Here is a 23,068-nt window from a genome sequence, read left to right on the forward strand (position 1 = left end):
AGGGGGCGCTGCGAAAAAGGTGCTAAAAAGCGCCCTCTGCGCTAAAATGGGTCTTACCAAGCTCGGTCGTCTGCTTCGGAAAGCACGTTTACACTATGGACCCGCCACTTTCGGTTGTGTTGTTTCACGGCCTGCAGCGAATATCGGGCGCCGAAGATTTTTTCAGGGGTGGCACGCTGCGTAAAGGCAAGAAATTATGCAGTGCCGAATACGTGTACGCCGTTCAAGAATTGGGCGGCGAAGTTTTAGCACCGTGTCAATCGCAAGTGAAGCGAGTCGCGTACGAAGTGGAACTTCAGGTAAGGTTTGCACGCTAGCTGCTAGATTCAGGCGCACAAACGCGAGGAAATGCTTGCTATAAATGAATCCACAGCGGCGATAAGCAGACATCATGTGTACGGAACTGCTCGAGCACACGATGGTACGCGCCGCGATGTACGAACTGCTCGAGCGCACGATCGTATACGCGCCGCGACGGCAGCGGTCTTTCGACATGCCGCGAAACGGCGGGCCTCCTACAATCTTTGTTGACTGCATGCCGCTAAACAAGTAGTTATGCCTGCGTTGTAGTAGCGGCCATCTGTCCTTTTTAGTAACTGGTAATAACTGATGCAATGCATATGAGCTCGCACGTACGTGCGAATCGCGCTGCAGCGCGAGCTCGTACGCCGCTCGCTTGATGAAGGTTTTAATGACAGCGCTCGAACATCGATGTGCTGCAATCAATACTGCCTTGCTGCGTTGCCTCAACGTGCTGGCTTGAGATCAAGGATGAGCGCATTTAGCTCTCTTAACCTGTGCTGCTCGTAGTGGAGTAGTGACATCCCTGGAGTTTGAGGTATAGTAGCGGCGCCTGGTGGCGGCGCGGGAAACGACATCTGCGTCGTACCAGCTTGGGTCGTATTGAACCCTGGCTATGGCGAAGCACGTTTCTAGGCCGGGTTTTGCGTCTATTCGCACTTTTTTCTGCCCTGTTGCGAGTGAGAAAAGGCTCGTCACTTCTCACAGACCACGCTGCGAGCTCGCCGCAGCCTATAGTTTAACTAAAACGGACTCTCCGTGTGGCGTGGGACGTAATGCCAGGAGCAGAAGGAATCGGTGACACCGATCCGGAGAGACCTAGCCCAGCCTCGAAAAGGCGTCACCGTCATTACTTCTGCGTCATGGGCTGCCATGAACAAGAAGCCTGAATCCCAACATCAGATTCTACCGTTTTCCTTCAAGGCCTCACGAAGTGGAGCGTCGGGCGCGCTGCATAGCTGCAGTTCGTCGCGCTGAGTAAGCGAAACTCCGCGCCATGCTGACTGCTTCGCCTGTCTTGAAGCTTGCTTGATTATCTGCGTTCTAAAGTCCAGTGTTTCGCGCCTACAGTCCCGACGGCAGACCGACATAGCAGCAGGCATGGCTGGTAATTCACGATTCGAAGTGGTGAAGTGACCAGGTGTGTGCAAATGAGCACAAATGGTCGGGCTCATTCGATGACAATTCACTACTCCACTACGAGCAGCACAGGTTAAGATAGTTAAATGCGCTCATCCTTCATCTCAAGCTAACACGTTGAGGCAGCGCAGCAAGGCAGTACTGATTGCAGCACATCGATGTTCGAGCGCTGTCATTAAAACCTATATCAAGCGAGCAGCGCACGAGCTCGCGCTGCAGCGCGATTCGCACGTACGTGGGAGCTCACATGCGTTGCATCAGTTATTGCCAGTTACTAAAGGGACAGATGGCCGCTACTACAGCGCAGGCATAACTACTTGTTTAGCGGCATGCAGTCAACAAAGATTGCAGGAGGCCCGCTGTTTCGCAGCATGTCGAAAGACCGCTGCATGCCGTCGCGGCGCGTACCGTCGTGTGCTCGAGCAGTTCCGTACACATGATGCCTGCTTATCGCTGCTGTGGATTCATTTATAGCAAGCGTTTCCTTGCGTTTGTGCGCCTGAATCTAGCAGCTAGCGTGCAAACCTTACCTGAAGTTCCACTTCGTACGCGACTCGCTTCACTTGCGATTGACACGGTGCCAGGCACGTACCATAGAATAAAGAACATTCTGCACGTACCCAGGATTTTTTTTTCGGGGGGGGGGGGGGGGGGGGCCCACCACCTCCATCATCATCATCATCATCCTGTTTTATGTCCACTGCAGGACGAAGGCCTCTCCCTGCGATCTCCATTTACCTCTGTCCTGCGCCAACCGATTCCATCTAGCGCCCGCGAATTTCCTAATTTCATCGCTCCACTTAGTGTTTTGTCGTCCTCGATTGCGTTTTCCTTCTCTTGGTACCCATTCTGTAACCCTAATGGTCCTACGGTTTTCTAACCGGCATGACATGACCTGCCCAGCTACATTTTTTCCTCTTGATGTCAATTAGAATATCGTCCATACCCGTTCGCTCTCTGATACAAACCGCTCTCTTTCTCTCTCTTAACGTTATGCCTAGCAATCTTCGTTCGATCGCTCTTTGCGCGGTCCTTAACTTATTCTCAAGTCTCTATCCCCATATGTCAGCCCTGGCAAAATTCACTGATTGCACACCCTACTTTTCAATAATAATGATAAGCTTCCAGTCAGGAGCTGGCAATGTCTGCCGTGTGCGATCCAACCTATTTTTATTCTGTGAATTTCCTCCTCATGATCAGGGTTCCCTGTGATTAATTGACCTAGGTAAGCGTACTCCTTCACAGTATCTAGTGGCCGACTGGCGATCCTGATATCTTGTTCCTTTGCCCGGCTATTTATCATTATCGTCATCTTCTGCATATTAATATTCAACCTCACTCTTACACTCTCTCTGTTAAGGTCTCCAATCATTTGTTGTAACTCGTCTGCATTGTTGTTGAATATAGAACAATGTCATCAGCAAACCGAAGGTTGCTGAGATATTTGCCGTCGATCTTTACTCCTAAGCCTTAATTAATAGCTTGAATTCTTCTAAGCACGCAGTGAATAGCTTTGGAGAAATTGTGTCTCCCTGTCTGGCCCATTTCCCTATAGGTAACTCCCTGCTTTTCTTGTGTAGAATTAAGGCAGCTGTAGAACCTCTGTATATATTCTTACGCGAAGGACGAGCCAGTAAGACGAGAAACTATTTACAGATTATATTTACAACAACGCGGTTGCAGCACTGACCGGTTAGATTCACAGCGCGAGCCCAGTTCGTTCTTCCTCCTCTTTTCTGGAGTGATGGCGCCCTCGCACCTCGTTCAAACAAACAAATACCACACGCATGTAGCAATATTTTTCAAGCTTTTTACGTAAGCGTTCTGTAGTCCTTGATTACGTAGTGCCTCTAGACTGCTGGTATCTCTACTGAATCAAACGCATTTTCGTAATCTATATAAACCACATAGAGAGGCTTATTGTACTCTGCAGATTTCGCGATAACCTGATTGATGACATGGCTGTGATCCATTGTGAGGTATCTCTTCCTGAAGCCAGCCTGTTCCCTTGGTTGACAAAATCCAGTGTTGCCCTTATTCTATTGGAGATAATTTTGGTAAATAAACATGTGTTTGGCGCATTATAGTCTGCACGGCTGCTGCGCCATAAACATCCCAAATCATCATATTTGGGTAAATGTATTATAATGCTGGGAGCAAAGTAATGGTCCTATAATTTTTCAATTCTTTAACGTCTCCTTTTTTGTGGATTAGTATAATGGCTGCATTCTTCCAGTTTTCTGGGACCCTTGTAGTCGATATACACTTTGTATAAAGAGCCGCCAGTTTTCCAAGCATTATGTCTCCTCCATCTTTGAGATAATGGACTAATATTCCACCTTCTCATCCCGCTCTTCATCGTTTCATGTCTTGCAGGGCCCTTGTGACCTCATCGCTAGTTATAGGAGAGTTTCTGTATCCTCTTCACTACTGTTTCTAAGTGAGGTATCGCGACTCCTCTGGGTACTGTATACAGGTCAGCTTAGAATTTTTCCGCTGCTTTTACTGTATCTTCGAGATTGCTTATGATATTATCCCTCTTATCTTTTAGTGCATACATGATGGTTTGTCCTATGCCAGATTTCTTTTTTACTGATTTCAGGCTGCGTTCATTTTTTTACGGCTTCTTCAGACTTTCTCAGGTGTTAGTTTCGAATATCAGTTATTTTCGCCTTGTGGATCAGTTTTGACAGTTCCACGAATTGCGTAACGCTGTGCGTTCGCCAGTCCCAGACAACCACGTGGAGCGCAGGACTCTGCGATTCTAGACGTACTGCGCTCACCGAGAAAGGTTAGAAAAACACCCACATAAGCACAGCAGAGAAGTGGCTACGTGAGGCGGTTCGACCGATAACTGTAGAAGCGTCATTCAAAGCAAGTAATTATTCTCCACTTCCGGCGGCGTTTTCTCTACTTACTTTATAAATAAAAAGATGTTGATCCATAAATATTCTCATAAACAACGGTTAACATTTTTATTATTCACTTTTGCTTGCAGTTCGGTTGTTGCGTTGGCTCTCTTCCTTAGTAGATAGCTTAATTTCACAACTACTTGCGATTTTTGTTTCCAGTTTCCAATTTTGCACAAAAAGTGCTATACAATTAAGAAAAAACAGACGAGGTAACGGGCGACAGTCATCTTGCTTATGGGTTCAAGCACGGAGGAATGGGTTCAAGGGTTATTGCAGGGTTTCATGATGGGCGCTCTTTCACATCATTTTACTTCCCATCTTATCTAACCCATATCACGTGTATATGCTTCCAGGCATCTGCCAGCGTCGCGGCGAGCCGTAATTCAAAGAAATAATGAAGCAAAGGGAAAAGTTAAACGCAATTGGCGTTTTGTGCGGCCGTAATTACTCGTTGCATGAGAGTACACACCAGCTGAGTCACAGCCGCATCCCTCTCCTGGTCCCAGGATCAGCCTAAACAAAGAAGGTTGAACTAACAAAAGCAACAGCTATGCGCGTGATGGTTGAATAGATGGTGACAACTGAACGCATCTCGAGTTAATCGCGCGGGTGCGGAATCTATGAGAAAACTGTCCTTCACATTACAAGAGATGCCGATAACTACCGCCATCTAAAAGGAGTGAAAAAGGCAGCATAAGGCTGACCGATGAACAGCTGCCAAGTCTCAACATTAATCTGGCGGCGCTTTAGGAATGTGTGACGAGTGGTGGCGTGGGTGGGGAGGGGGGGGGCGCCCCCCCCCCCCCCTGGGTACGTGCCTGCACGGTGCTAAAACTTCGCCGCCTAATTCTTGAACGGAGTACACGTATTCGGCACTACATAATTTCTTGCCTTTACGCAGCGTACCACCCCTGAAAAAAATCTTCGGCGCCCGATATTCGCTGCAGGCCGTGAAAGAACACAACCGAAAGTGGCGGGTCCATATTGTAAACGTGCTTTCCGAAGCAGACGACCGAGCTTGGTACGACCCATTTTAGCACAGAGGGCGCTTTTTAGCACCTTTTTCGCAGCGCTCTCTGGGTAATGCAAGCGCCCCATGGCTACATACACGGCTTCCGTAGTCAGTGATCTGCCGCGTCTGGCCGCGTAATGACGGCTTGCTTAGTAAAAAATTTCTAGCTATCGTGAAAACTCGTCGCTGGAACCAAGCAGTCTGTCTGGAAACTACCCAAGAAAGCGGATTAACCTTGCAGCCTCTGGGTGTGTGCACCGGCGAGTAAAAAAACACTGCTTCGCATTTTCAACTTTCAATTTCTTCGGGTGCGAGCCGCGGATAAAACAGATTCCTGTAGTCATTCTTTTTTTTTCAAAGTGTAAAATCATAATAAAGTTATTGCTCTTCAAAGGCAATTCAAACAAGGCTCTCGTTATTTTGCCACGTAGCTAAAATTCCTAACACGGAGTACAGTATAAAAAATAAATAGTTTTGGCTGTGTCTGCATCAATGATACACTGCGAAAAAATTCACAGCACATTAGTGCAAGTGTACTTCCGGTGATACAGTTTGATTAATATCATTTGATACATATTAAAATTACTGTGTTAATTACCTAGTAGCTGGCAAAAAAATTTAATCGAGGCTTCACTAAGTACAGCCCGCACAAGGACAGCATTGAAAAAAATTCACACTCAAAACAGTTCATTATGCAAACTAGAAGTGAGGCGTGCAGACAGGACACAAGAGTAGAGAAGTGGACAACACTTCTCTACTCTTGTGTCCTGACTGCACGCCTCACTTCTAGTTTGCATAATGAATCCTTACCAACTAGCTCAGCTTTCTGTCGTTCTAAGCTCAAAACAGTGTTGTGTGTGTGTCTGCGTGCTTTTCCGTCATGGATTGTTCACTGTTCTTAGTCATACATGAATCACAAACTCACCCACGCTTCCACCATAGTAAATGAGGCTTTCTTCTTTTGCCTCCAGCCTCCAAGATGCTGCTAATATTTGATCACCACTTTGGACTCTTGTCTCTGGACGTACAAGTCAACAGTGAATGTGTAGAATCCTCGCAAGCTATGTTTATGAACACATCAACTAGAACTGTGATTTATTCATTAACTGAACAAACCTTTCTTTCACCATTCTTTGCTTGCATGTTTGTCATGGCCTCATGATTTCTCTTTTCAGGAAGAAGGACAAAAGCGAGATTATTGGTTTGCAAGCGGCACACGTCAAGCCAGAAGAAGCTCAGCGGTCACCATAATGACATGTCTTCTTGAACTACATGCCTCACCATGAAATGTTTGCGAATTTACCAGATAGAGGGCTGTCAGCACTATCAGGAAAGCAGCAGTCTACAGTTTCGTGTCATACCGAGCGGGAATGCTAAAATTTAACATACAAGCTTACTTGATTTTAAGGGCGTTTTACAACAATCGGAGAAGTAACAAGTTGAGTACCAACTTGTTTCTTTTCTCGTCATGTAGCAAGCTCCTACTTGGTAATGCACAAACCCTGTCATCTGCTATTTGCAAATCAGATTGACGGGCATTACCACCAAGTATCACATGCTTCCTCATAGCGTTCATTTGTTACATGAAACTGCAAAGAATTTTAAAGCCTTCAAAACTCCTCAGTGCAATTTTGAGGAGATAATGCTTCATGTTCACTGAAACTCTGGCAGTCACTCTTCACTTTATTATTCTATTTTTTATTTAAAGTACGCTCAGGGCCATATGCCATTAAAGAGGGGAACCGGTACAAAGCAGTAGAGTAACGCAAACGAACAAGAGCAGCGAGTTCTGGTAATACAATAATTCTCCTGATTACACAGTGTCAGCTAATGTTTTGTAAAAGAAGTTTGCTATCGGTGATGGCTACGATACTTGAGGGAAGGTGGTTCCATTCCTCAGATGTATGGGGGATGAAAGATTGAAAGAAAGACTTCGTGTAGCAAGAATCAATCCCTGTGTTACTGCGATGATCGATGCAGTTTGAAATGTACTTCAGGACGTGGTGCGGTATTAAGTCGTCATGAAGTGTGGTATGATGGAAAATTTTATGAAATAGTGAAACATGGCAACTGCGACGACTACCTAGGGGAATAAGTGCTGGTTAGTTTCATTAAGGTTATACTCACAGTACTGTTATAATTAGAAAGAATGAAATGAGCAGAGTTATTTTGTACTAGTTCAAGTGAAGTAATAAGACTAATGCAACTGAGATGCCATATTGCAGATGCATATTCAAGTTTGGGCGTATTAGCGTTTTGTGAAGGGGTAGATTTAATGTAGACAGCGCTTTGGAAAAGTTGCACTGTAAGTACCCAAGCACGTGAATAGCATTGTTAATGACATACTCCATATTGATCCAATTTAATTTATTTGTAATGTGTACACCAATATATTTATAGGACATGGCGAAATCTAAGGGAACATTGTTAAGATGGTAAATGATAGGATTAGAATTAGATGTGGATATTGCATTTTTCATTTGTTTACTACAAAAGGCTCATGTAGTTTCCATGAAATCAGTAACTAGGCTAGCCTGGCACCACAAGAGATGGCTAGAACAAGCAACTTCACATAACTGGCCTACTCCACACTTCTCAAACATGACAAACCAATAAAATCAATTTATCTTTCTCTTCAAACAGGAGATGACATACCTGAGTTCAGTGTGTTCACAAAAAGGTTTTGGAATATACTCGAAGTTTGGCTTAACATTCAGCCAATCAGCAGTGGACGAGCAAGGGAAGCCTCAGCATGGGAACTTATCTTTGTTACAGCCCTCACAAATGTGTGTGATTGTTGAAACGTTGGATACAGGCTGAAGCTTCCCTTGCTCACCTCTGTTACTCACCTGAAGCTTTCATCTACTTGTAACGTTTTTGCATTGTTTGAACAAGCAAACCGAGATGTTTTTTCAACAAGAAACTGTAAATTGCATTTTACAAGGATCTGTGGAATTAGTTGCGCATGCTTATATGTTTATTTAGTGTCCTTGTTTATACACAATATTTGCAGAGGTCTTTGTAAGCACTGTCATCCCCATAACGTTCCTCGCCCTCCTATGAGTACTCCACTTGTGTGAAAGCCTTTACTGCTGCACCTGAACACTAAATGTGCAGTAGAAATATCAAGAACACACAATATGCGATCTAAAATTGAGCATAACATTTATACCCATCTGCACTTCGTGCCTATCGCCAATGTTTATGAAAACAATGCGACATTGAAGCTCGAGCTTACCTTACTGACAGTACATCTTTGCCGAGCACTTATGTTTCTTTTTTTAATCTAGCTGAAATGTCTGAATCACGTCAAACAGCACTGTACGCAACACGAGTACAAGTGTAGCCGAGCACAATATCGTTGTACTTGCGTTAGCGGCACGCCAAACACCATGAGAAAACTTCGCTCGATTTCAGTTTTTAATTCCATTAAATAGATTACTATCTATGTTTCTGTATGTTGTAAACTCAGTGATTGACAGCATTAGCTCCACCTGACCTGTACAAAAATTGTGGGCATGTACTGCTTTTCACGATTGAGAACAAACAATGTAAGCTTTCTTGTCTGACGTGTTCTTTTGCCACTTGAGGCCTCCCAGTCACCTAGCGATTTAATGGTATCGGTAGTCATTTTAGAGTATCGTACACATGAACACGGCTCCGAAAGCGGTAAAAAAACGCCCAAAACCAGGGAGCGAGCAGCGCAACGAACCCCACCAGCCCTACTGAAGCGGGCAAATTGCTCACTACGTAATGATGATGATATTAGGTTTGATTTTGCCTGCACCATTTCTCAGTCGCATACTTCAGTTCACAATGCCACCGCTATTCTTATTTTCATTGCACCATGGAAAGTACAGTTTTCCTTCTCTAAGTTTATATAGGTGTTCTGCTTTCATGTTTTGTAGTTCCTTTATTACTTTATTAGGTCCTTTGTTGGGAGATATTACCTACTAGTTCCCTTACCTCCCACTTCAATTGCTGTTTCTGAAATGAGCCTAGTCTGCGTTTCATTGATTACCTCTACGTCATATTCATCTTTATTATAAAGCTGCATATTTGTTTGCAAGCACCAGCCTTGACTGGTCCGCTTTTACCCTTACTGCATCTAGGTTGGCCTGTTTCTTCTTGCCTAAATTTGCTTTCTCTCATCATATCAAGGAAAATTTTAGACCTCACTAACCTATGATCACTGCTGATTGATGAAAATTATCTAATTAGGCAGAATGAAATAACCTGAGTATCTCCATGCAAGAGCAAACAACATTAAGTTGGTTCTGTCCAGCTACATGGCATTTGCATGTTTTTATTGCTTGGCTCAAGTTACGTGGAACACCCTGTATAGTGAGGATTCCCAACATGGGTGCCATGCTAGCAGACTACGGCTTCTCGCGGCATTTCTGGTGCTCATGAATGTCTTTTGAAACTTCACAACTACAAACAGTCTATGTAAAGGTACCCTAGATATTGGGGCAAGTACTTTTCTATGGTGAAGGGCATGTTTACAGTAATTGAGAGCGGCTAACAGCAGAGCAGTACTGCTATCTTAGTCAAGTTTTTCACAAATGAAATAGTTTTGGATAGCACAAAGACATACCTGGGATGCCTCACAGTCATTCACTGTACTTACCTTTAAGCGCCTAATGAATGAATGTCCGCCATGGCGGCTCAGAACCTAAGTTCTGCTATTGGGCACGAGGTCACGGGTTTGATTTGCAGCAACAACAGTCGCACTCTGATGGGAGTGCAGTGCTAAAACACTCATGTACCAAGCATTAATTGTGTGCACATTAACAGATCGCCCCTCATAGTATGTATTGTGTTGGTGTGGGCCACCAAACCCCATTCATCAATCACTGACGGCGATCATAAGTAGTCAGGTGTCTTTGCTTTGAATAGCTAGCAAAAAACATACTGCCGATATTCAGTCAATATTAGTTGAGGTCACCAGGAAGCTTTTAAACCACTTTATTTCTACTATCTGACACCTCAAATTATATACAATAAAACACAAGCATGAGTATAAAGAAAATTGCATTCCAATGTAACTGGATAAGTCAAAAGTGATTGTGAACTAAGCAGAATAAAAGCCATTAATATTTCTGACTATTTTCATTGTTTCCACGCAGACCACACAGATCTGGCAAGTTGTTCATTTTAGTGCATGACTATTTCACATTAAAACCAACATGAAAAGACTGAACGCCTTTAGGAGAGGCAGCCATGCAGGTCGCCATAGCTCTTTATCAAGGTAAGCAAATTATCTAAATCCCTGTTCATAATTGTGAAACGGTGAGCATGACGAGCGAGCTTATTAGAACCTTCCAAAAGTGCCACTATGACTGCTTCACTGGCCTCATGGAGTGCCTTCAGGGCCAGCTTCTGCATCTTAAAATCATCACCAGTTATACTAAAAAGAATCTTGCGCACAACACGACCAAATAGAAGGCGAAGATGAGTGTCACTGTAGATGACTGATGACGCTCAATCTCTCCCAAGATTTTGTATCTTGGCTTTCTCACAGCTTTTTTTGGTGCAACCTGCAGGAAACAAAGCACCTTGATTACAATGAAGCACGTAAATGCTTAAATGTCATTTTCACAGGCCCTTGTAAAAATTGCAGCTCAGCGCCTAAAAAAGCTGCATGAAGTTTCATGCTCAAACTTCACTGCTTGTATTCCTCCTATCCAGAAGCCAAATTACATGCACTCATCTGCTTGCGGCTGAAATAACTTTACGGCACTGGAACGCAGAGGTATAAATTTTAATGTATGAAGTTACAAATGGAAGAATATCTGGCTAAGCTGAAATGCTGTGGCCAACCAGTGACCCATGATGCACTCAATGAAAGCGTTTGCATTCTGTGTGCTGCATGACCCACTGGCAACCAACACACAAAATGTGCCTAGGCTGTTCTGCCATCTATGATTTTAAACAAACTATTATAACTGTCTTTTTGCCTTATTAGAGGGGTGGCAATGTTGAAACAAAGGAGCAGAGTGGCAGAAGTATATGAAGTTGGACTTGGTGCACACAAGACTCGACAGTGCTGCAATGGCTGCAACTTGCAGAATCTCCTCTTGCCATCTAGATGGGCTGTTTTGTTCGCAAAGCGGTAATTACATCCATTCCAAAACGAGTAATTAACAATCATGCCACTATGTTGCTGGCTACAAAGAGCTTGCACAATGCCTGTACTTTAACTCATGGAGTTTGGTTCTCGCATAACATCAAAATTCAAATATAGGAGCACGACACGAGTGGCACAGTCAAATTAAGAGAAGAGTTAGGCAAGTCCTAGACTGTAAATGTTTTTAAATCGTTATTGTTCAAGGTATGGTGCTGAAAACTTGTAAATACATGAAATTTCATGTGCTTATTTCAACTATGAGCCATCTTTGAGCCATTTTTGTTTGATGTGCTGGTCTCGAGCTGCTATATACCACTGATGCATATACACACACAATGACCATGCTGCTGAAAGCTTAATTCATTCAGCACTCAAAAGGGCAAGATAGAGAGCAGGTTCCTCTTTGTTTCCAAGAGAAGTGTACAATTCGAAGGGCCAATTTTGCAGCTTTTCGCAACATAGTCATTGCACGGCCTTCAATCCCTGCACCATGCTGACTGGAGCGCTCCTCAGCTGTTTATAATACCACGCGAGCACCTCGGTCACTTTTTGTAATGTGAGTAGCCTCCTATTTCACATCCAAAACTGCTACACTGTAGTTGGGCGTTTTGAACAGGTCACATTAATAGGCGCTGTAACTCATTATTGGTGTCACAAATAATGCGACAAGAAAAAAGTGTGACACAAGATTTTCATGTCGTTACTCCTATAAGAGTGCACATTAATAAAGAATGTTGAAAGCGTTGTGCTTCCTGAACTAGTGCTGCAAGTTCAGTGAAATAGGCTGCCAACATGCACTGGCAGAGATACAGTTAAACCTCGATATTAAGAAGTCTGTGAAATCAATTTCCTTCGTTATATTTAAATTTCGTTGTTATTGAAATTCTACCTTTATTGGAAATTAGTGCAGTCATCGAACGATTTTTATTACACAAAAAGGGGCCACACAATATTCCGAATTATCGGGCAATCCAAAAAAGCAAATTTCAGAAAACCATTCATTTTGATAAATTTGGGAGTGGGCGACGAATGATACGGTTTCATGTCACGTACATCGACAATATGTTCACATCGGCGGTAGAATTAAGCGAAGCGAGCCACACTTTCGCGTGCACTCCACTTCCACCACTGATAGCATCGCCCACACTGGGACGACGCTATCGTCTGCCTCTCGCTCCAGCAGGTCACTGAAATTCTAGATTACGCAACCTCCAATACTAAACGCGCGTCAAGACAGCTAACACGGTGCCGTGCTGTCGCGGCACACCCAGTATTTGCACACGCAGCAGGTTACCTCTAATGCAGGGCGCACGGCTGCGTATGCGTGCAGCCGCACTTATAGTCCCGCAAGGCCAAGATGTGCGCAAGAAATCGAGACACGCGCCAACTTACCACATACTCCGCCCTGCCCACTCGCGTGCACTTTATCGCGTTATCGCGAGCTCAATTCCCTCCCCCTCCATCCCTTTGCTCGCGCAGGAAGGCAGCACTCGTGAAGCCACCATCTTTCTTGTCTTGTCTCACCCGCGCACACTTTGACTCTTATCGCACTTGGACTTATTACGAAACATGGTGCGGATCCACTTCCGTTCGCGCTCTTGTTGAGTGGCTTGCGATTTTAGAGGCGCGTTTGCAAGCAGCCGCTTGCAATTTAATCATTTGACAATATGCATCTGCAGAAGTTTCTATTTATTGTCTTGGCATTCCTTTGCGGTGGCAGTGAAATTTCGTTATATTGAACTCGCATACAAACACACTTCGTTATATTGAGGTTCTAAATACATGGCATTAAATAAGTTTGGAGTTTTACAAGCCAAAACCACAACCTGATTATGAGGCACGCCGTAGTGGGGACTCTGGAAATTTGGACCACCTGGGGTTCTTTAACGTGCACCTAAATCTAAGTACGCAGGTGTTTTCTCATCTCACCCCCATCGAAATGCGGGCGCAGTGGCCAGGATTCGATCCCGCGACCTCGTGTTTAGCATCCCAATATAGCTACTATAATCAAGCACAGCAGGTCTAAATACATGATGTTTTATGGACAAGAGGTTACGAAAAGTTAAGTACTTCGTTATACTGAGAATTTCATTATATTGAAGTTCTTTATACGGAGGTTTAACTGTATATTTCCTGCCATTAAAATACTCATTCCTCCATGTCTACTAAGCAGCAAGGCCTGATTAACAGAGGATAACAATGGCATTTTCAAGATTGTACCAGACGTAAAAGCACAACTGAGCAGATGTAAACAGGTGACTCCAGATGGGCCTTTTGTCTGGGATGAGTTGTGCACCTGTGAGCAAAAGTATATAAACCTAAGAGTTCCAAAAAAATGAACACTCACCACAGCCTACACATGCAAATTATAACTGAGGACTGTTGTTCAAACCTGAACTTGTGAACACCACAGTGTGCTTGTCAGTTTCAGGCTGTGCGTCTCAGTTAAAAAGAAATAAGGCTTTAGAGTAACAACTCTACTACTCCAGGTACAAACCCAGAAAACACCTGGTTCTGTAAATCTGACCTTCAAGCTCAGCCAAGGTAAAACTGGGACTTAGCCTGCCACTACCGGAAACTGCTGCAAACGTCGCATGGGTGGCCATATTTTGAGAGCAATCTGCAATGTGGACAAAGTGCTCGGTTACGTGGGCCTCACCTTCAAAGTGATCTGCGATGTGTACAAAGTATGCCGAGTGCTGGTAGCTTTGTATGCGTTATGCTTTCAACACTTGGCTTGCGTTGGCGCGAGAACAGCATAAAGGTCAATTCGCTCGCTGCTGCTGTCATGCCGAACAGCGTCTGTGTCCATTCCCAAAACAAGTAAAACCGTGCTACAGCTCAACAAACTTGGTTTAACCGTGTTCAACCACAGCAATTTTTCAGCAAACCCGAGATTTTTGTGTACCTTTCCTCATGGGTGTTTGCATATGTCTATAGTGGCCTCAGGTACTTCAGGTGACACTGACATGCCTGAGCCACTTCGAACCCGAACATTACCACTTTATATTCCCCAGAGGATCCGAAAACCTAGCTTAACATAATGTAGATATAGAGGAGACTTTGTGCAAAGTTTGTTGTTTGAAATACGAGGGGAGGCGTCACAACGAGCTTGCAAAAATAGCCATTTCTAACACTGGAAAATAAAGGAGAGAGAAAAACAAACACGGTCATTACTGCTCACCAGAAGTGATGCATAAACTAACGTGCGGATCCTTAGCATGGCCTCAGCAATTGCAACAGTGTAACTGTGCAATCTCGGAGGCCACACAGCTGTGTAGTGTAGGTACTACAGCCATGGCAGTGTGCCACGACTAGCCCTCTCACCACCGATACACAAGCCAGCCTGAGCGCCGGCGGCGTGCTGAAAAACCTCTGATGTAACGTGCTGGGACTTGCATCATCTGCTTAGGTGTTGTTTAAAGGCTGCTAACAAAAAAAAATTCTACAATTAACAGTTTTGCCGCTTTTCCAACAATGGTTCCGTGGTACATATTACTCATTTATAACAAATTAGCCAAAGCTAATTCAATTTCGTTGCAGCTGACCTTTAAAAGAGGCAAACACAAGGAAGAGCAAGGAGAGACTAAGTGTTGACATTTGCTTGTCTTTAAAAGCAACCAAGGCTATGACGCCCCAGCACAGCACAGTGCTCCAACACGATTCATGGCTTGGTATGTAATGAACAGAGCCTCAGGTCAGCAACTGCTTCAGGTCCCGCCTTCACTTTATCTCCTTCACAACAAGGAGGCAGACATTAAAGCATTATTGTAAACTTCTAGTCATGAGGAAAAAAACTGTCATTTGAGTTAAGGACAATTCTAAGCAATGCTGTTCGTTCATAAGACAGAAGGTGAAAACATTTTATTTTAATTTTGATGCTCTCCTAACCTCTGCAGCAGTTGGAGCTTATTAGTTTGTAATAAATGCACTTTTTTTCTCTTCTCTTTAAAAGAAATATCTACACTCACCCGCTTGCGTTTACTTGGTGACCGCAAAGTGGAAGATTTATGTCCTTGCCTTATTGCGCTGAATTCGACAGCGGACTTTTCTTTTAATGTCATCCTGCCACTTGAAGTTGAGGCCAGTGTTCTTTCACGTCCTGAAGTGGCATTTCGATGATGAGAGGAACCAGATGCAAGACCCTGCAAATCCTCTTAGGTCTTCAACTGCATGTGACAAGGCGCCGCTAACAATGTTCTTTTAAAGATTTGCACATTTGCAATAAACATAGATATAGACGAGTAAAACCACAGCTAAGAGGATGCTGAAACCAGACAGTAGGGTTCTTATCTCATACCACCAGAGTGAAATGCATGCACACTATGATTCGCAGCATGTCGTGTAACAAATCACAGCCCACGTTGCTTCAAAGTGGCAGCCACTGTTGCAGTCATCTTTAAGAGGTAGCTTTAGCTCGGGCCAGACTCCGACGCCGCTTATTCAAATACATGTAAAACGCAAAAACATTTTTCTGAGATAACCCCTCGACCGATTTTAATGAAATTTGTTGCACTTGAAAGAGAAAGCTGAATTCTAGTGACTGCTGGAAGCAGAATTACTATTTAGGGCCTGAATTTTATTAAAAAGATTTTCAAAAATTCTAGTTTGGAGAAAATAGAAGCACAATGTTTACAAATTAATAGCGCTGAATCAAGAACAGATATCACGATTCCGTAAATTGCATCCATTAGATAATTCAAAGCGGACAAATTCTACATGTCATTCTGTATCTTACACGAATTTTTTACGTTGTTGTACAAGGGTTCTGCAAAAGTTGTATTTCCATATTACTAAATTTTTTGAAATTCATGCATAACATATCAATTTTGTCCGCTTTATATGTACTGTCAGATGCAATTCACAGAATTGTGATATCGTTTTTCCTTGCTGAGCTACAGAGTTGTAAACTTCATAGAGTCAATTACTGAAAATTTTAGATTTTTGCAAATTTTTAAGAAAACATTTACAACCTAAATCAGAAATTTGAAACCAACAGACACTAGATATTAAGTTTTTCTTTTAAGTGCAACAAACCTCGACAAATTTGGTGCAGTGGTTGCCGAGAGAAAGAAATTCTCTTTTTACATATATTTAGATAGAAGCACTCGAGCTAAAGCTTCCTCTTAAGTTAAAACTCTGATGTAACGTGCTGGGACTTGCATCATCTGCTTAGGTGTTGTTTAAAGGCTGCTAACAAAAAAAAATTCTACAATTAACAGTTTTGCCGCTTTTCCAACATTGGTTCCGTGGTACATATTACTCATTTATAACAAATTAGCCAAAGCTAATTCAATTTCGTTGCAGCTGACCTTTAAAAGAGGCAAACACAAGGAAGAGCAAGGAGAGACTAAGTGTTGACATTTGCTTGTCTTTAAAAGCAACCAAGGCTATGACGCCCCAGCACAGCACAGTGCTCCAACACGATTCATGGCTTGGTATGTAATGAACAGAGCCTCAGGTCAGCAACTGCTTCAGGTCCCGCCTTCACTTTATCCCCTTCACAACAAGGAGGCAGACATTAAAGCATTATTGTAAACTTCTAGTCATGAGGAAAAAAACTGTCATTTGAGTTAAGGACAATTCTAAGCAATGCTGTTCGTTCATAAGACAGAAAGTGAAAACATTTTATTTTAATTTTGATGCTCTCCGAACCTCTGCAGCAGTTGGAGCTTATTAGTTTGTAATAAATGCACTTTTTTTTTCTTCTCTTTAAAAGAAATATCTACACTCACCTGCTTGCGTTTACTTGGTGACCGCAAAGTGGAAGATTTATGTCCTTGCCTTATTGCGCTGAATTCGACAGCGGACTTTTCTTTTAATGTCATCCTGCCACTTGTAGTTGAGGCCAGTGTTCTTTCACGTCCTGAAGTGGCATTTCGATGATGAGAGGAACCAGATGCAAGACCCTGCAAATCCTCTTAGGTCTTCAACTGCATGTGACAAGGCGCCGCTAACAATGTTCTTTTAAAGATTTGCAGATTTGCAATAAACATAGATATAGACGAGTAAAACCACAGCTAAGAGGATGCTGAAACCAGACAGTAGGGTTCTTATCTCATACCACCAGAGTGAAATGCATGCACACTATGATTCGCAGCGTGTCGTGTAACAAATCACAGCCCACGTTGCTTCAAAGTGGCAGCCACTGTTGCAGTCATCTTTAAGAGGTAGCTTTAGCTCGGGCCAGACTCCGACGCCGCTTATTCAAATACATGTAAAACGCAAAAACATTTTTCTGAGATAACCCCTCGACCGATTTTAATAAAATTTGTTGCACTTGAAAGAGAAAGCTGAATTCTAGTGACTGCTGGAAGCAGAATTACTATTTAGGGCCTGAATTTTATTAAAAAGATTTTCAAAAATTCTAGTTTGGAGAAAATAGAAGCACAATGTTTACAAATTAATAGCGCTGAATCAAGAACAGATATCACGATTCCGTAAATTGCATCCATTAGATAATTCAAAGCGGACAAATTCAACATGTCATTCTGTATCTTACATGAATTTTTTACGTTGTTGTACAAGGGTTCTGCAAAAGTTGTATTTCCATATTACTAAATTTTTTGAAATTCATGCATAACATATCAATTTTGTCCGCTTTATATGTACTGTCAGATGCAATTCACAGAATTGTGATATCGTTTTTCCTTGCTGAGCTACAGAGTTGTAAACTTCATAGAGTCAATTACTGAAAATTTTAGATTTTTGCAAATTTTTAAGAAAACATTTACGACCTAAATCAGAAATTTGAAACCAACAGACACTAGATATTAAGTTTTTCTTTTAAGTGCAACAAACCTCGACAAATTTGGTGCAGTGGTTGCCGAGAGAAAGAAATTCTCTTTTTACATATATTTAGATAGAAGCACTCGAGCTAAAGCTTCCTCTTAAGTTAAAACTCTGATGTAACGTGCTGGGACTTGCATCATCTGCTTAGGTGTTGTTTAAAGGCTGCTAACAAAAAAAATTCTACAATTAACAGTTTTGCCGCTTTTTCAACATTGGTTCCGTGGTACATATTACTCATTTATAACAAATTAGCCAAAGCTAATTCAATTTCGTTGCAGCTGACCTTTAAAAGAGGCAAACACAAAAAAGAGCAAGGAGAGACTAAGTGCTGACATTTGCTTGTCTTTAAAAGCAACCAAGGCTATGACGCCCCAGTACAGCACAGTGCTCCAACACGATTCATGGCTTGGTATGTAATGAACAGAGCCTCAGGTCAGCAACTGCTTCAGGTCCCGCCTTCACTTTATCTCCTTCACAACAAGGAGGCAGACATTAAAGTATTATTGTAAACTTCTAGTCATGAGGAAAAAAACTGTCATTTGAGTTAAGGACAATTCTAAGCAATGCTGTTCGTTCATAAGACAGAAGGTGAAAACATTTTATTTTAATTTTGATGCTCTCCCAACCTCTGCAGCAGTTGGAGCTTATTAGTTTGTAATAAATGCACTTTTTTTTTCTTCTCTTTAAAAGAAATATCTACACTCACCTGCTTGCATTTACTTGGTGACCGCAAAGTGGAAGATTTATGTCCTTGCCTTATTGCACTGAATTCGACAGCGGACTTTTCTTTTAATGTCATCCTGCCACTTGAAGTTGAGGCCAGTGTTCTTTCACGTCCTGAAGTGGCATTTCGATGATGAGAGGAACCAGATGCAAGACCCTGCAAATCCTCTTAGGTCTTCAACTGCATGTGACAAGGCGCCGCTAACAATGTTCCTTTAAAGATTTGCAGATTTGCAATAAACATAGATATAGACGAGTAAAACCACAGCTAAGAGGATGCTGAAACCAGACAGTAGGGTTCTTATCTCATACCACCAGAGTGAAATGCATGCACACTATGATTCGCAGCGTGTCGTGTAACAAATCACAGCCCACGTTGCTTCAAAGTGGCAGCCACTGTTGCAGTCATCTTTAAGAGGTAGCTTTAGCTCGGGCCAGACTCCGACGCCGCTTATTCAAATACATGTAAAACGCAAAAACATTTTTCTGAGATAACCCCTCGACCGATTTTAATGAAATTTGTTGCACTTGAAAGAGAAAGCTGAATTCTAGTGACTGCTGGAAGCAGAATTACTATTTAGGGCCTGAATTTTATTAAAAAGATTTTCAAAAATTCTAGTTTGGAGAAAATAGAAGCACAATGTTTACAAATTAATAGCGCTGAATCAAGAACAGATATCACGATTCCGTAAATTGCATCCATTAGATAATTCAAAGCGGAGAAATTCTACATGTCATTCTGTATCTTACATGAATTTTTTACGTTGTTGTACAAGGGTTCTGCAAAAGTTGTATTTCCATATTACTAAATTTTTTGAAATTCATGCATAACATATCAATTTTGTCCGCTTTATATGTACTGTCAGATGCAATTCACAGAATTGTGATATCGTTTTTCCTTGCTGAGCTACAGAGTTGTAAACTTCATAGAGTCAATTACCGAAAATTTTAGATTTTTGCAAATTTTTAAGAAAACATTTACGACCTAAATCAGAAATTTGAAACCAACAGACACTAGATATTAAGTTTTTCTTTTAAGTGCAACAAACCTCGACAAATTTGGTGCAGTGGTTGCCGAGAGAAAGAAATTCTCTTTTTACATATATTTAGATAGAAGCACTCGAGCTAAAGCTTCCTCTTAAGTTAAAACTCTTGACCATGGCCTTATATGCCCATAGCTTTTACACCCAAGGCATCTGCAGTGAAACCGGAGCAAAGGAAACGCAAAATAATTTTTTAGCTGTTGCGAAACTTCTCCCAATGGCCAGATTCACATTAGCATTCAATAGTTGAAAGTTATGATTTTTTTTTTTTCAAAGTCAGTGGTGCTTCCTACCCAAATTATGTCTTACCTGTTGACTTCTGGTAGAAGGCTGCGAACTTGTATTAGCTTGTCCTTGCTTCACTATGCTGGACCCATCAGCAGACTTTTCTTCAGGTGCACTTTTTCTACCATGTTGAACATTTCGCGCCAAGGAATCAGAAGCAGCCTCTTGGCGATAAGAAGTATTCCAGAATGACCTGCGAGGTGATGCAACTACTAGAGTGGCTACTGAAGTCGAATGTGAAGGTGCCCTGGAGCTTGGCACTTTCTCAAGCTCAGGCCTGGACACTTTTCTTGGTGAGATTCTTGGAGGCGAGCCAGTTCCACTGATTGCTTGCTTCCTTTTCGTGTTTTCATGTGGCAACCTGGATTTTGTGTTGCCACTCAATGGACTCCGGGGGCTCCTGCATGACCAAAGGTTTGTGATTTCTCCCGTAATAATGCAAACAACTGCTATACACACATAAAGCTTAAAAATTATGGGCTTTGTGCTTTTTGCCTACACTTGCCACACTTCATGTAACTTTGTTGTTGCAAATATTAGAGGAATCTAATGCAATAATAAAAAAAATTAGGCTGAATTGCTTTCTGTTGCAGGCTAACCCACGATGCGAGGCTGTTTACTGTATTAACATATGCACACTCAAAATGCACACAAATTAGATGTATTCATGAAACAAACCAAATGTAAGTCACGCCACCAATACAGTGTACTGTGTTGACCAAATTAGGCTGTCGCAGCTCAGTAACTTATAACAACTAGCAACAGACAGTTATGACACCATGGTGCCTAAGCAGTTCATACTATCATATAAGGCCACAGCAAAAAGCTTCCGCTGAAGGTAGCACCTCCCACATGAACAAGCTTGCATTCCTCCCATGCAGCCCTATTATTAATTACAACTGACAAGAGAGAAGCCACATTTACAGTAAGTTATAGGGGATACCAGAAAGGAATGTTCTGGAATAATTTTACCGCAATTGCACTCATTGCATGCTTAGTTTTTAGACAAATAAGGGCAACACTTATAATCATGGTAGCACTGAGCTTATTTCCCAGCCTTTGTAGGATTCCTATCATCTTCAGTATCCCCTATTGCATTTTAGTTAAAATAATGTCAGTAATACAAGCCAAGGCAGTGCACAGAACAGCCAAGTCTGAGGAGTAATATTTGCTCCATTTCTTTTGGCGACTCTGTTGCATACAGCTGGCCTCGTTATCTAAGCTTCAGCATAAAGAGCACAATAGAAACTGAATTACTGTTTTAAACTATCGTTTATCGAAGGCCCCAAGTCAGAAGACCCATACGCAATTTTAGGTTAACAGACATGAAATGGCGCTAGTACGGAGTTCAAGACACTCGATCGTCTGGAACGCGCGAGGCGCGTGCTCCGGGCTGCGCTGGCGACATTAGCACATGGTACGTACGAAACCGGTATAATGTGCATGCGCGGCTACATTTAAGAGATGACGTCTTCTCTCGGCCTGCTGGTCGCAATGCTTTGGCTGCTGCCTTGGCCGTCACGAGCGCGTTCTAGACAAGTACGTTGTCTCTGAACAATGCAGGAACTAATCTAGTAATTATAGCAACAAAGTTCGAGTTTCATATATGAAACTATGAGCACCAATTCTGGGAAGGTTATGACTAGTGTTGCAGAAGTCGCGGGGCGCTTATTTTCGTTGCGGGGTGCTTTTTTCGTCGCGACGATAGAACATCAGTCAGAACCTTGCATGAATACTGACCTTGTTAGAGAACGTTGCTGAACCGCCTGCGACTCTTTACGCAAATCTTCATCGTCACTTTCTTTCAACATAGTCGAACTGAGAGACGACTCCGATGACGATCTTGACATCGCCAACTTTTTAAGAGTTCGCCATTTGATGGTGCGTCGACGCGACCGTGATGAGCTTGAGCTGCTGCCTGCAACGCTGGTAGTTGAATGTAAACGTTGTAATGCCATGTCTATCAAAACTGAGCAGCTTTACTGCGTTGATGGGCACGAGAGTTCAGCAAGCTGCTTGAAATAAGTGTCGGCAGCCACCCGCACCCAACTCTTGCACTTGTTTTGAAGTACGAACATTGATTGCACTCGCTACTCTTTGCGTAACATATTGAAAAGCCCGCTCTAACAAACGCGGAAAAACGAATGTTGCAAAAAACGCTCCTGCTTCTGAGGCATTGTCCTGACGTGGTCCTGAAGTATCTAGTAGCGATGGTCCCGACCACGACCTACTGAACTCCAGACCTGCACAGATCTCCCTCCTCCAGCACGCCTGGTCTAGTTCGCCCCTTTCGCCGCTAGGGAAAGAACGTACGAGCGGAGTGGCGCTAGTTATAACCTGTTCGCTGTCGTCTGCTTCTGCGATCTGTTCAGCGTTTGTCTTGCCATTTCGGCAGGCACAAAGCTCTTGTATTGGCGGTAAATGTATAAATTCACAAATATACAAAAGAAAACATATTTGCGAGTGCTTTGCGTTTGAATAGTGAAACTACAAGAGGAGGAGCAGTGCAAGAAATGTAAGGAACGAGCATAGGTGGCAGCTGCAATGCTAGATCGACGGCATAAATTTCCCTTTCCTAGCCTCCATAAGAGACTGGAAAAATTGTCTTAAAAAGATTCATAGGATAATCTAGTTTCTTTAGTTGTTTACAGATAGCCTAGTGTCGTAGATGACATGAGAATTTACTGCTGTGCCGTAATGAAAGGCAGATGACCTGGTAAAAGTATATAGT

The 23,068-nt window shown here is 42.7% G+C and overlaps 2 protein-coding genes and 1 long non-coding RNA gene across 7 annotated transcripts in view; 1 reads left to right on the forward strand and 2 right to left on the reverse strand.

Moving 5' to 3' along the window:
• The window catches only part of LOC135905749 (uncharacterized), a 268,697-nt gene that overhangs the window by 242,012 nt on the left and 3,617 nt on the right, over positions 1 to 23,068 (reverse strand). The window lies entirely within an intron of this gene.
• Positions 907 to 10,470, forward strand: LOC135905754 (uncharacterized). Its single transcript, XR_010565471.1, has 2 exons — positions 907 to 1,278; positions 6,540 to 10,470. It is a non-coding gene; the product is annotated as an uncharacterized lncRNA (long non-coding RNA).
• On the reverse strand, positions 10,316 to 22,576 carry LOC135905753 (serine-rich adhesin for platelets-like). 5 transcript variants are annotated; one of them, XR_010565470.1, is made up of 6 exons: positions 21,681 to 21,701; positions 20,362 to 20,737; positions 18,993 to 19,166; positions 17,230 to 17,403; positions 15,466 to 15,639; positions 10,316 to 10,904 (listed from the first exon to the last, which is right to left on the reverse strand). XR_010565470.1 is itself a non-coding variant. In XM_065436784.2 (6 exons), the coding sequence occupies exons 1-6, from the start codon at positions 22,293 to 22,295 to the stop codon at positions 10,883 to 10,885; spliced, it is 1,089 nt and encodes a 362-aa protein (XP_065292856.1). In that variant the 5' UTR covers positions 22,296 to 22,572; the 3' UTR covers positions 10,316 to 10,882. The 5 variants fall into 5 exon arrangements, 3 of the variants coding, with proteins under 3 accessions (XP_065292856.1, XP_065292855.1, XP_065292858.1); XR_010565469.1 differs by lacking the exon at positions 21,681 to 21,701 and adding an exon at positions 21,595 to 21,614; XM_065436784.2 differs by lacking the exon at positions 21,681 to 21,701 and adding an exon at positions 22,078 to 22,572 and having other exon boundaries at positions 15,515 to 15,639.

Source organism: Dermacentor albipictus, chromosome 1, assembly GCF_038994185.2.
Source record: "Dermacentor albipictus isolate Rhodes 1998 colony chromosome 1, USDA_Dalb.pri_finalv2, whole genome shotgun sequence".
NCBI classification, from domain to species: domain Eukaryota; kingdom Metazoa; phylum Arthropoda; class Arachnida; order Ixodida; family Ixodidae; genus Dermacentor; species Dermacentor albipictus.